Source organism: Mauremys mutica, chromosome 5 (genome assembly GCF_020497125.1).
Source record: "Mauremys mutica isolate MM-2020 ecotype Southern chromosome 5, ASM2049712v1, whole genome shotgun sequence".
NCBI lineage: Eukaryota > Metazoa > Chordata > Testudines > Geoemydidae > Mauremys > Mauremys mutica.
This window is the reverse complement of record NC_059076.1, coordinates 110,182,260-110,196,705: the sequence shown is the minus strand read 5'-3', so window position 1 is coordinate 110,196,705 and position 14,446 is coordinate 110,182,260. Positions and strand designations below refer to the sequence as shown.

At 42.2% G+C, this 14,446-nt stretch overlaps 2 protein-coding genes across 4 annotated transcripts in view; one reads left to right on the top strand and one right to left on the bottom strand.

The window, feature by feature from the left end:
* The window catches only part of ADGRA3 (adhesion G protein-coupled receptor A3), a 119,874-nt gene extending 116,715 nt beyond the window's left edge, over positions 1–3,159 (bottom strand). For both annotated transcript variants that reach the window (XM_045018366.1, XM_045018367.1), the window contains exon 1: positions 2,676–3,159. In XM_045018366.1, the coding sequence (XP_044874301.1) occupies positions 2,676–2,893 (218 nt within the window). In that variant the 5' untranslated portion in view covers positions 2,894–3,159. The remainder of the gene's footprint in view (positions 1–2,675) is intronic.
* LOC123371129 (cytosolic beta-glucosidase-like) overlaps positions 2,081–14,446 on the top strand; it is an 84,593-nt gene continuing 72,227 nt past the window's right edge. The window contains exons 1-2 of one of the 2 annotated variants that reach the window (XM_045018368.1): positions 2,117–2,142; positions 12,524–12,623. The gene's annotated coding sequence lies outside the window, so the exon portion shown is untranslated. Of the gene's footprint in view, positions 2,143–12,523; positions 12,624–14,446 lie in introns of both variants that reach the window. The other variant, XM_045018369.1, reaches the window with a different exon arrangement.

The following is a 14,446-nucleotide window of genomic DNA, read 5'->3' as shown; positions in this document are numbered from 1 at the left end:
AAAAGCAATTTACAAAGTTTTCTATTTACTATTTCTATTGACTAATGAAAAAATTCTGCACCACAAAATGAATCAAGTAATTCTTCTGAACTGTGTGTGTGTGTGTGTGTGTGTGTGTGTGTGTGTGTGTGTAGGTAGTCCGTCTGTTCAACGATGATGTTTTCATGCTCCTTTCTCTCTTCTGAACTACTTAAGGTCCTAAAACTGTGATAGTAGTAAACAGTACTTGAAAATTTACCTGACATCTATTTGCCAGAGGTAGATATGAAAGAAAGAAAGATGTCCACCACCCTCAAGTCCTGGAGTAGTAACTTGGCGAGAAGCCCAACCCCTTCTCAACGTGAGCAGATGGATCTGAGGATCTCTGCCATAGTGGACTGTACCTGGGTCCTACTTGGGAATTATTTTTCACATCTGTCTCTGGTTAGTAGGCGCTGGATGAACGTGTAGCTCCAGTAGCCTCTAGCTGATGGAAATGTTTTGTTTCTTCTCTCCCTTCCACCCCAGAGCTTCCTGGCGGTTTCCAATACTTTTCACCTCCCCATCCTCTTTTTTTTTTTTTGGTTTCCATCCTACCTTCTCCCTTTTCCCATAGTTGTAGTTCATGCCTCTGCTGCTGATAGCTTTCCAGAAGCAGTAACAGTGTGACATGGACAGCATACTTAAAAATGTCACTGCTGTCCACCCTGTTCTGAATAACAGAGGTGAAACTGACCAGATTCCTGTTAGTTTCATGCTGCTACTACTGGGCAAAGCTATGAGTGTTCCTACTGAAGTGGTCTATCCGCACTAGAGGAAAATATATTACATTAATTTTTTTTTAAATTAAAAGTTTAATTCTGCAGAATCTGATGGCTTAGGACTCCATGTTTTCTAGGAAAGATTTCCACTTGCCATTGGAGAGTGTATTTTTCAAAGTTCTAGCAAAAGATGTAACTACCAGTATATCAATTTCCAACTGTATTTTCATGGACTTCTTGATATTACATCCATGTTTAGCTCACTCACATAATGCAACATTAGGCTTGCAGAGACACACATCCTTTTGCTACAGTAAATCCAACTTGCCTTGGAATGAGACCATTTCCCCTATTCTCCAAGGGCTATACTTCAAACACAAGAACAATCTACGCCCTAATGCTACGGACCCTTACAAATGTGAGTTGTCCACCTGACATCAGCAGGACTACTTCACATGCACAGAGCACATGAAAGTGTATATGGGGCCTTACATTCTAATAATTCCAAAACCATGTTATCCTATCCAAGCTACAACAGCTGCAGATTCAGCACTTCCAGGCAACAGTATCCTGGCGTAGATGGATTTTATACAATATCAAACTAAGACCTCAAGGAAACCAGAATGATAAAAATTGTGGGTTTTTTTTTAAACTGGCTTAATATTAGGCCATTCATTTTCATTTTAAATTCTACTGTTAAAAAAATGTAAGCATGTAGTGCCATCTACTTGTGAAACTTCTAGCAGACTTGTTTATATTTAGGATAAATCTGAAGTTGTGTGCCTTCAAGTTTTGTTTTTTTTGTTCAAAGTTGAATAAAATACTTAGCACTCCGTGATTTTTCCTCCAACCATCTCAAATACAATAACTGACATTTTTTAGGCTATGCTTTTTCTTTGGTTGTAAATCTCGGTTAAATTAAAAAAAATCAAGCCAAGTATGAAAAGAAAACACACTAATAGTATTAAACATGTTTTATTTAGCATGCACACTACAACTAAAAAAAGAAACATGTTAAATGACTTAATACAAGGTACTAGCAGTAATCTTTAAACTAACACCCAAAGCAAATATCAAATTCTTGTTCTAGCAAAAAAAGACAAAACAATGGAATTTTGTTGCCAGTATTAAACTCTAGCACTGAAAACATCAGGGAGTCTTCTGCACATCTTCCACCACAGGAACAAGTTCTCAACTAGAACTACCGGAATAGGGAAGGGATTAATAAGCACTCAAGTGTGGGTTCACCCTCTTTCAGGAAGCCTTCCCAGCATATTTGTCTAGTTAGTAGCTGGCCCTTTAAATTTGTGAGGGCAGGACACCCAACTGCAGCCCAACCCCTAAGTGCTAGTTCACCTTCAGTTGCTCTAGTCTAGACTGTCTCCTCACGCCCTCCTAGCTGGTGAGTAACATTAGCCTCTGTTTTCTTTTTGATTTATTCCTGAGATGATGATACATCCCAGGAGAGATGCTCTACTCTTGTAAACTCCACAACCTACATTAGCTCTAGGTTTCTCTTTTCCTTAAAAACAACCACCAGCGCCAGGAAAGTAAACAAGCGCATAAATATTAGAAATAAAATAGGCGGCAAAGCCTGGACTGATCCCAAAACAAAAGGTGCCCCTCTGCACCACCTCCCAAGTGGGCGTGTTTTCCTGGCCCCAGTCACCGTCCGCTACATGCTCGGTGGGGCTGGGGGGCAATGGCTGGGCAGGAGCAGACTCGCCTCCCTTTGGCCACTTCTCCCCGCACACGTTGCACTAAGGCCGATGGCAGGCGCTTAACGCGGTACTTGGCAGGGCAGCCCCCTGTCCCAGCGCAGCCCCGCAGACGGGGGCGGGCCCAAGTCCCGCAGGCAGGAGCTGCCTGGAGCGGGGTGCGCCTGCCTGGAGGGGCCCGGCCCCGTCCCGTCCCGTCCCCTCCCCCGGTACTTACAGGGTGACCGTCCTGTTGGGCAGCGCGTCGGGCGGCAGGACTCGGGCGAGCTCCAGGCTGCTGCAAACCACCTTCCCCTCGGCCGGGGACCTGCCGGGGCTCCTGGGGCGGCCGTCTTGTTTGCATCCCGGCGGCAGCGAGGCGCCGCCGCCGAGCAAGGCGAGGAAGAGCAGCGCGGGCAGCAGCCGGGACGAGGGGCAGCGGCCCGGGCGCGGCATGGCGGGGAGCGCAGCGCCCGTTCGGGGACTCCGGAGGCGCCGCGGGAGGAAGAGGAGGAGGAGTCTCCGGGCCGGGAGTCGCTGTTCCCCGCCGCCTAGAGCTGCCGTGAGCGCCCCGGGGGCGGGGCTGGCAGCGGCGTTTGTGTTGCTAATGGCGCCGCCATGTGGTGCTGGAAGGCGGCGGGCTGGAGCCGCCGCTCCCCCCCTCGCTTTGCGGGGCGCGGAGCGGGCTTCGGGCAGCTCCAGGGCCAGAGCGGGAGTTACAGCGCCGCCCTCAGCCGACGCCGCGGCAGCCCAACGCTCCAGCGGCGCTGCTCCTCGCTCGCGGCCAACGCGCAGGCGCCTGGCAGCTGCTGCGCAGGCGCGTTTGCTGGTTGGGAGCCGCGGCTGGGGGGAGCGCGGAGGTGGCAGGAAGCCAGTGGCCAGGGCCGGAGCTGAGGGATCGCTGGCAGCTGGAGGCGCCGGTCCGGCGGGTCTGTGGTGCCAAGCGGTGGCCCGGGGGGGCACTCAGGCCATCGTGCCAGCGCCTTCCCGGTGTATGCTGCCTCCCTGCCCTGGCTAAGCCCCCTGCGGGGGAGCGCCATTGCCCCAGAGCAGAGGGAGCGGGACCTGCCCGTGCTCAGCTGCACGCAGTGTGGGGCAGAGTTAAGGGGGGGAGGGAGGATGTCCCCACCTTGTGACTCCTAATCCCGTGTTCCAACGCAAAGACTTTCCTTCCTCCCCAGATGCTTCAGTCCTGGCATCTCCCCTTGCACCTGTCAACTCCTTACTGCTTAAGATTCAGATGAACTGTCTCTGGGGTACTAAAGTAACATTAATTAAACCTTTCCACCTGCTCAGGGCAGCTCACTTATCTTTTCAGGGGGGATTGCAGAGATTCGTTTTCATTCTCAGCCCTGTCTACGCATCCAGCAGTGCAGCCAAACCACTGTTTGTACTGCTTAGCAAAGGCGCTATTCCTGTTGGCATAGGTACTCCACCTCCCTGAGAGGTGGTAACTATGTCAATGGGAGAAACCTTCCTGTCAGCATAGCGCAATGTACATCCGCAGTTTGGTGGGTATAGCTGCATCACTCAGGGCAGGTCTACACTTAAAATGCTACAAAGGTGAAGCTGCACCGATGCAACGCTACAGTGAAGACACTACTATGCCGACAGGGGGAGTAGTTAATCCACCTTTGTGAGAGGCCATAGCTTTGTTAGCTGAAGAAGCCCTCCTATCAACATAGCGCTGTCTACACCAGGGTTAAGGTCAGTATAACTATGTCATTCAGGTGTGTGGATTTTTCACACCTCTGAGCAACGTGGTTATACCCATGAAAGTTTATGGTGTAGACCTGGCCTCAGGAGTCTATACCCCAGATCAACGCAGTTATACCAACATATATTTGTAGTATAGACCAGAGCTATGTATGTCATTCTGTTGGTTTCTCTTTGCTCCAGACCTTTCATCTGCTCAGCTTGATTTGTGTCACTGGTCCATATTGTGCAATCAAATTTTAATTAGGTCTCCTCATTGAAATCACTAGGGAGTCCTACTGATGTTGTGATCAGGACCTGTTCTCTTACCTTTCTTTCAGCTGCTTCCTTTTTTTACCACACTGCCTTTCCATGCTTCAATCACTCACTCTCATGCTGGTTCCAATCTTCCATCCTCTCTTGTTGAAGTGGCATCATCCACAACAGAGACAAAGTGTATTATCTGTGTTAAGTACATATGTGGCCTCTATTACCATAGTAACGGATTACCTCAGAAGCCTCAATGTATTTATGCTCACAATATCCTTGTGTGGTAGAGAAGCACTATTATCCCTATTTTACAGGTAGGGGAACTGAGGCACAGAGAATCAATATTGCCAACCTCAGGCATTATAAAAATAGGATCCAAAAAAATCAGTGGGCTTTTAAAAAGGGCATTTTGGTTTCTTGTTATGTCTTCTGGACCTTTTAGGTGTACTCAGGTTATACTTTCAAACTTTTCTCTGCAACCATGAGAACTAGAAATGTACTTTCATTCTAAATGAAAATTGAGATTTTCACCTAATCACTTTCCTTCAGCAGCTGGGGCTTTAAGAAAAACACTTAAAAATGATAAGGACACTTAAAAATGATAAGAGTTGCAGCACTTATTTATGCACACACACCCCCAAGTATGACAGCTGTTTACATAACAAATACAAAGATATGGTCCCTAAGCAAGAGGTCTTATAGAGCAGCTGCTATTCTTATGTAACAGTGCTGGGTGCAGCTGGAGAGTTCAAAATCTCCTGTTGCACACAGCAATGCAGAGCTGTGAATGCTGAGAAGAACAAGAAGAGCTGCCGGCTGTGGCCAGGACCAAGCTCTAGTTTGTGTTTTATTGGGTGAATGTAAAGTTAAAGTAAAACAAAACAAAAAGATTAGTTACTAAAAGCTTTCTTTGAATTAATAAGGAAACAGAGTTTGCAGACTAATAATTTTAGATATGACTCAGTATTTGAGAGTAACAAACAGTTGGAGATGTGGATTAGGGCAAGGTGGGACAAATAAGGTTATAATTATTCAGTTATGGTGTGTACCCAGTGTAAGCATGTAAGCACGCTATTACATTCCCTCTCAGTTAACAGTATGGTATCTTACTGTTAAAAGTGGAACCTATCAGATATTTTGTGTTACTCTTAACTTCTCTTTCTACTCTTATTTGTTCTATACTCTGTCTTAGAATTCTCTTATTCATGCAGATGGGTTCAACTTCTGTCCCTTGCAAATTTACCTTTTTGTTCCCCTCTCAAATACAGATTTAGGAAAGCACTTAAGCACATGTTTAAGTCCCATGGAAGTTAATGTTACTTAAGTACTTGCTTAAAGTTAAGCATATGCTTAAGTGCTTTCCTGAACTGTAGTGTGTGTATATATGTCTGATAGTAAACTTAATATGGCCAAACTGAACTCCTTATTTTTCCTTCCACATAATCCCCACTCTCCTCATTCTTTGTCACTGTTAACAAATAACCATTATCCTTGTCACTCAGGCATCTAACCTAATGAGTCATCCATGACTTCTATTCTTTCTAGGCTGCAGACCATTGTGTCTGGTTTGTCCTTCTTTCACTCTTATTTGAAATGGCTGTTGGCAATTTTTCTTTATTTTTGCACCATTCTTCCAACTTTACTAACTACTAAAATCTTGTCTCCAAGATATCAAGAGGGGAGCAGACCCTATTTGAAATAAATAGTTTCAGTGTTTAAAGAAAAAAGAGGTCTGGCAGCACTTCACATCCTTCATATGTCCTCACCATAGAGAGAGAGAAACAAGGGCTCACTTATCTTCACTGGTAATTTCTGTCTGTTTTGCATTCTCACTGATTCTTTATTTTGCTGACTCCTCTCCTTTTCTTTCATCAGCTCAGGATCTCACATCCCTGCACATTTTTCCTGAGCTTCTATCCCCTTCTCTTTAATGATTGTTCTCTGCTCTCTCCTCAAGGGAGTCCCTGTGCTGTCACTACCCTCAATTTTTCTCCTTTTTACTCTTGACTGCCATAGAATCTTCCATCTACAGCATTCCATCCCCTCTGTTAATGGAACATCACCCACTATGTTTCTGCTTACTACAGCAGTTGCCATTAAAAAGTAAGCATGTAGCAATAGTTAAAACTCAGCAATGTCTGCAATACTATAGCTATTTGTTATTAGTTTAGGGAAATAACTGGCAACCGGTGGCACATCCTAATCTTTTAATGGCAACCACTTTGTCTGAATAGGAGTGGAGAAGAAAAAGTCACTTAGATATAGCAACCAAAACCCTGAAGCTATTCTTACATTAGTGTAGGTTGCAGGACTCCACCTCCAACTTTATAGATGGTCCAACCTAAGGAACAGACTCAAACTTTGCAACTGCTTTTTTCCAAGTGCAGGCTCCTTTCAGCAGTGGACACCTCAAATCCTGCAATTGTTCCTTAGACTCAAAGAGACAATATTGGGTGAAGTAATATCTTTTATTATTGAACCAATTTCTCTTGATGAAAGAGACAAATTTTTGAGCTACACAAAGCTCTTCTTTGCATTCAACAGAAGTTAGTCCAATAAGTTATTACCTAAACCACTTATTTCTGTAATATCCTAGGACCAACACAGCTGCCAACCTTAGACCCAGAGCCATTCTCCCTGATCCCACATCTGTCCCACTCAAGAGGCAAAGAGCTCCTAGAATGCTAACTATAGGGGGGAGGGATAGCTCAGTGGTTTGAGCATTGGCCTGCTAAGCCCAGGGTTGTGAGTTCAATCCTTGAGGAGACCACTTAGGGATCTGGGGCAAAAATTGGTCCTGCTAGTGAAGGCAGGGAGCTGGACTTGATGACCTTTCAAGGTCCCTTCCAGTTCTAGGAGATTGGTATATCTCCAATTATTACCTTTTTTAACTGCATCACTAGGTGAAGTATTTCTTTAAGACTGTCAGTTGTAAATCCACATTAAATATTTTAGACAAAATGTTTCAGCTAATTTCTGGTTCTTTATCAACCTGTATCTGTGTCTTTGTCAAAATACAGGTAGATAGAACATGTTCTGCAGAACTGAGGCTATTGTGCCTAGACTATCCTTGTCCTGCAAAATGGATTCTCAGCGCTTAGTGATTCAGTTTTGTAAAACATTTTGAGTTTTCTTAAGGAAAACATTTTGGAAATCTTTTAAAGTGATGATGTCAGTCACATACTTAGAATTCTCAGGTTTTGGTTTTATCAATAAAAACTCTCTGAAGCAAGAATTGGAAATAGAAATTTTATAAAATGAAAATTGAAAATCTCCCAAAGCACAGTTCTTGTGGAGGAGCTGGGTTCTGAAGATTTCCATGTTTGCCAGATGTCCATCAGCATGAGCACATGGCTACAGCAGAAAAGATTCTTATACATGCAGAGTCCATCCTCCCAGTGGGGATTCTAGGTCAAAATTTTAGGTGGGACACTGCAATTTGCCTTAGTTTTCATGTGCTCATTGTCGGACACTTTTAAAAGTTCCTCTCAGTAAAGAATCCCCTCATCCACTGGCTGCCAAAACTGTGATAGCTTCTCCTAGCATGGGGGACAGGCTGGGATGGACCCATCACCTGAGAGTGAGATGCGCCAGCAGGGAGGGCTAAGGTAAGGAACAGGCTGGGAGTGGCAAGGACTGAAGCTTCTGGGAGAGGGTGGGAGTAGGGGCTCATGGGCTAGGGGCATCAGACTACTGGTTGTGGTGGGGCACCTGAGAGAGGAAGGGGAGGGTCAGGCCAGTGGGGCAGGTAGCATGGCATTATGTCTCCCCCCCCGCCCCACACACACACTTTAGATGATGTTCTGCAGCCCAATAAAAAGTCAGTTCACAAAACTGAAATTTCCTCAACTAAAAGATCACAAAACTCTAATTTACCAAATGCATGTCTACACACTCAGATAGACTCCACCCCAGATGCCCGCCCAAATAGATGGGCTTTGGAATATGACCTAAATATCATCAAATTCAGGTTATTTCAGACTAATGGCTCCCAGTCTGTCAAAGATCTCCTCCTCCTGCTTTTGAACCCCATCCTGGAATTTGCTCAAAACAGTCCAGGGCACTGCAGTCGCTGCCCAAATTGACCATTAATCCTAAAGAATTATTCCATTATCTTAACAGTTGTGAATGGGGTATAGAACTGGGCTGAAGATAAACTTACTTTACATTAATTGTATTTTTCGGAGTGGTGGTTGAGTACCTCAGATGCTCCAATACTAGAATTCAGTGGTTGCTGGGACAAAGGATCTGCAACAGAAGGCGGTCAGGTTGACCGTAAAGATCCCAATGAATGCCAGGATTGTGCATCCAAAAGATTGCAGAGCTGCATACCTCTCATATCCTTCATTTAGAGGGACATCACTCATTTTACTCCCAAAGTTATCTATGTTTGACAATTTTGAAATCCTCCCACTTTTATTATTTAAAATTATTGACCTCAAAAATAAAGACTCATGAAACTGAGGTTTTAGAAAGTCTTATTTACACTAAAGGAATAATTTTGCATAAATAATTTTTTCTCATTTTGGGTCTTTGTTCCTCATTGCTCTCCATATTTGAAAGTTGGCAAGCTGAGAAACCTGCAAGGCTATGGAGCAGAGGGCTGGAGAGCTGAGCCTGAACAAAATGGTAGAATTACATATATAAAAGTTGACTGCACTGAGAGAATCCAGTTATTTATCCTAAAAGTCATAATTTGCCTACAACAAACTGTAAACATGATAAAAATAAAAGAACCCTACCCTATCTCTGCCTTATTTTTAAAATAAATTTATTTAGAAAGATATTCAAAAATACTATAATTTGAAATTTTACTATTATCTCTACAAAATACAGAATAATACCTCCAGCATGAAAAAAGATGGAGATGCCCTTTATAGAATCTTACATTTACATTCACTCAGCTAAAATATGATGTAATATGCATTATAATAAAGTGTTTTACATATTACAACTGTCATTTTGAGGTCTTCTGAAAACACAATTGTTCCATTTATCAGTAAAAGCAGTACACTGTCTGTACACTTATCACACACAGCGCTTCCTTAGCTCTCGTTCCCTAACGCCCCTACTCTACTTGCGCAACATTGATGACATCTTCATCATCTGGACTCATGGAAAAGAAGCCCTCGAGGAATTCCACCGTGATTTTAACAATTTCCATCCCACCATCAACCTCAGCCTAGACCAATCCACACAAGCGGTCCATTTCCTAGACACTACTGTGCTAATAAATGACGGTCACATAAATACCACCCTATACCGGAAACCCACTGACCGCTATACTTACTTACATGCCTCCAGCTTCCATCCTGGACACACCACACGATCCATTGTCTACAGCCAAGCTCTAAGATACAACCATATTTGCTCCAATCCCTCAGACAGAGATAAACACCTACAAGATCTCTATCAAGCATTCTTAAAACTACAATACCCACCTGCTGAAGTGAAAAAACAGATTGACAGAGCCAGAAGAGTACCCAGAAGCCACCTACTACAGGACAGGCCTAAAAAAGAAAATAACAGAACGCCACTAGCCATCACCTACAGCCCCCAACTAAAACCTCTCCAGCACATCATCAAAGATTTACAACCTATCCTTAAAGATGATCCCTCACTCTCACAGATCTTGGGAGACAGGCCAGTCCTCGCTTATAGACTGCCTCCCAACCTGAAGCAAATACTCACCAGCAACCGCACACCATACAACATAAACACTAACACTAACCCAGGAACCTATCCTTGCAACAAAGCCCGATGCCAGCTCTGTCCATATATCCATTCAAGTGACACCATCATAGGACCTAATCACATCAGACACACCATCAGGGGCTCGTACACCTGCACATCTACCAACGTGATATATGCCATCATGTGCCAGCAATGCCCCTCTGCCATGTACATTGGCCAAACCGGACAGTCTCTACGCAAAAGAATAAATGGACACAAATCTGACATCAGGAATCATAACATTCAAAAACCAGCGGGAGAACACTTCAACCTCTCTAACCACTCAGTGACAGACTTGAAGGTGGCAATTTTGGAACAAAAAAACTTCAAAAACAGACTCCAAAGAGAAACTGCTGAACTCGAATTAATATGCAAATTAGATACAATTAACTCTGGCCTAAACAGAGACTGGGAATGGTTGGGTCATTACACTAATTGAATCTATTTCCCTATGTTAAGTTCTCCTCACACTTTCTATGGGCCATCTTAATTATCACTTCAAAAAGTTTTTTTCCTCCTGATGATGATAGCTCATCTCAACTGATTAGACTTTTCCTGTTGTTATGCATACTTCCACCTTTTCATGTTCTCTGTATGTATAAATATCTCCTGTCTGTGTGTTCCATTCTATGCATCCGAAGAAGTGAGCTGTAGCTCACGAAAGCTCATGCTAAAATAAATTTGTTAGGCTTTAAGGTGCCACAAGTACTCCTGTTCTTTTTGCGGATACAGACTAACACGGCTGCTACTCTGAAACAGTTTGTAAACTAATAAACAGTTGATCAAAGTGGAAACAAAGTATTTATTCGTTCTACCCAAAGTTACCTTTAGCTAAATACTTTAGACACTAACACAGGGATCAGCAACCTTTCAGAAGTGGTGTGCCGAGTCTTCATTTATTCACTCTAATTTAAGGTTTTGCGTGCCAGTAATACATCGTAACATTTTTAGAAGGTCTCCTTCTATAAGTCTAAAATATATAACTGAACTACTGTTTTATGTAAAGTAAATAAGGTTTTTAAAATATTTAAGAAGCTTCATTTAAAATTAAATTAAAATGCAGAGCCCCCCGGACCAGTGGCCAGGACCCGGGCAGTGTGAGTGCCACTGAAAATCAGCTTGTGTGCCACCTTTGGCATGCATGCCATAGTTGCCTACCCCTGCACTAACGCAAGCAGTTGCCACAATATGTACAATTGTTTTTTTTTAAAGAAAAAGTGTAATTGATGAAAATAAAGGCTAACTACTTTATTATTAACACATCAATGCTTATAATTGAAAAGAGGAAGGAAATGGTATTCATAGATGGTGGTGATTAGATTTTGTGGGATGGGAATTTGCATTGTTATGTGAAAAGTGCATTTGAAAGAAAAGGTGTCTGATGCTTAAGAATTCAAATGGTTCAGAAGTTAAACTTTCTCAACGTTCTTCTTTGAAGAATGATTCTCATTCCATAATCCTGTCACTTTAGATTTTACAGAACATTACCTCTAGAAAAGTCCAAATTTCACTGCTGAATAATGGTCCCCAAAACTAGAGATTTCTTTTTTTTATTCTCTCTGGCTCAAACAGAAAATTCGGAATGAACAGACTTTTGGTTTAGATTTTTCATATACTAGTTAAAGAATGTGAAAATGGAACATTTGGCTAGCAATGGCAAGAGGCAAATTACACCCAGAGTGTAGGCGGACAACAGCTATGCTCAGACATGCTATTGGAGCTCATCCTCAAGAGTAGGCAGAGGGAGAAGGCTGAGAAGAAAAACCCCATGCTCTGACAGTAGGCAGAAAAAGGCAGGAGTAGTAATTGCCAACAGGCCTTGGGCAGGGGAAAGTAGACAAGAGGTGTGGGATTTATAAGGGCATCAGATGTGGGGAGAAGATGACAAACGCTTGGAGAAAGAGAGGTACAGGGTGAGAGAGACCGAGGGGTAAGAAAAATGGAGGTAAACACAGTAATAGAAATGCACAATGTTTATTTCTCAGTACATGTTTATTAAGTAAAATTCACTTGCCATAAAGGGGAGTCAAAGGGAGAACTTTGTCATAAACTAGTGAAAATCAATTGTCTGTCAACAACTTGGCCAGTCCTTATTTTAGTCCATTTTAGTGCTTATTTCAGTGTGGATGTTTCCTATCTGGATGGGATCTGAACTATGGCAAAAACTGGTGAATTTCGCAATGTATGTCTGTCATTTCTGGACTCTTGTAGGACAGTGGTTGCCAAACCATGGTGGGTCCCCACCACTGTCATTTGTTGACCATTAATAGTCTACAGAAAATTGGCTGGTCACATGGTGCTGGCTCTGTTCCTTTATTATGACTGCTAAACTGCATTTAACAGATGCAAAAAATACACTAAATACTTCCCTAATTATTTTCCATGCAGTGTTATTGATTTTCCAATGGGAGGTGGTCTGTTCATGAATATGAGGGGAAGTGCTCCAGGAGACTGACTCTGTAAGAGTGGTCCACACTATGAAAAAAGTGTAAGTTTTGTTCTAAAAACTTTCATCTGAAAAGAAAAAACTTGTGCCAGCTCCATAATAGACAGCATTTAAATTGGCATTACAGGTCGGTCGGTCGGTCTGTCTGTCTGTCTCTCTCTCTCTCTCTCAAAAAAGCACATTTTATCAACATTATGTCTTCTGCACTGTGAAAGATTATTCTAACTGATATAAAGTCATTTTTTGTTGGAACTTCTGCATATGTGCTGTGCAGTAGTCAATGAGACCTTTTTGTGATATAGGGCTCCTAGATAATTCACTTTTCCTCTTTTTCCAAGAAAGCAGGATTATAGGACACTGGCATGCTCTACTTTTTGTCTTTTATATCCCAGAAACCCCTTTCAATTAAAAGTCCCCAAGTATTTAAATTGGACTTCATAAAACTGTTATTGCATATTAAATAAATAAAAACTACACGTTAAAGGGATATTTGCAGAGTATTAAAAACTATACAATAGGTTCATATCAATTTCACAGTTACAAATCTATTACATAGTTTTTAGTCCTTGGTGAATGTTTAATAATCAGTATTCAAATAACATAGATTAACTGTCCTATTAAATCTAAATTAATTGTGGTTTTGGGAACATTAATTTAAAAGGTTACCTATTTTCCCTGCAGATCTGATCTTTCTGTATCACATTTTTTCATTAAAATTAGTGTTAAAGACTCTGTGTAAATTTGTTTCATGTTTCATTTAGAATATAGTTACCAGGCACTCTGAATACCTGTGAAATCACATTCTCACAAGCTTCACTGCTAATAGAGATATTAAGATTCTCTCCTATTGTCTTCTAGTGTAATTAGCATTACCTGGTGGTAATAAAGACTTCACACATTTGTTTAAAAAAAGGTAATCCCTGTTGATTCAGGAACTGACATTCAGCAGTTCATCAGGACCAGCGAGTGAAGATCTACCTTTGGGATATGCACATTTTGAATTTACAAAATGGCTAATTTGCAGCAAAAGATCAAAAATTAGAAATGTAGTGAATATATTAATTTTAGTTTTGCTAAAAGAATTAGCATCACCACAAAAAAAAATCTACCAGTTACTATATCCCTTGCAGTTCTTTGCTTAATAAGCAGCATTTGAAATTCTAGGATAATGCTGACTACAATAATTTTGACTCAATTACACTTGCTAAAAACTACACATTAATGTCAGTGATGACTGTCACAGCAGTTCTTTTGATCTGTGAAGTGAGTTGTTTCTTTTGCGGCAAGAAGCAAGATTCATAGAGTTTAAGACCTGAGGGGACTGTTACATCTAGTCTGACCTCAGGTATAACACCTGCCATTACATTTCATCCAGTTACCCTTGTACTGAGTCCAATAACTTGTCTGAATAACTAAAGCATGGATGTCTTCCAGAGAGATGCACAGATTTGATTTGAAGACATCAAGTGATGGAGAATCCTCCACCTTCTTCGGTAGTTTGTTCTATTATTCAAGCATCCTCACTATTAAATTGTGTCTACATTGAATTTGTCTGACTTTAGCTTCCAGCCATTGGTTCTTGTTATGCTTTTCTCCATTAAATTAAAGGGCCCCTTACTATCCAGTATTTTCTCTGTGTGAATGTACTTATACAGTGTAACAAACTCACCTCTCAGTCTTTACAAATGTCTGTACTTGGAGGTGATGGTGTTATTCCCAGCTCAAGGAGATATATTCATGATAGAGCTTATTGAGCTAGCATGCTAAAAATAGAGTGTAGCTTTGGCAGAGTGACCCTGCAGGATGGGCTAGCTGCTTTGAGTATGTGCCTATCCAAGACCCTAGGCATGTACTTGAGGAAGCTA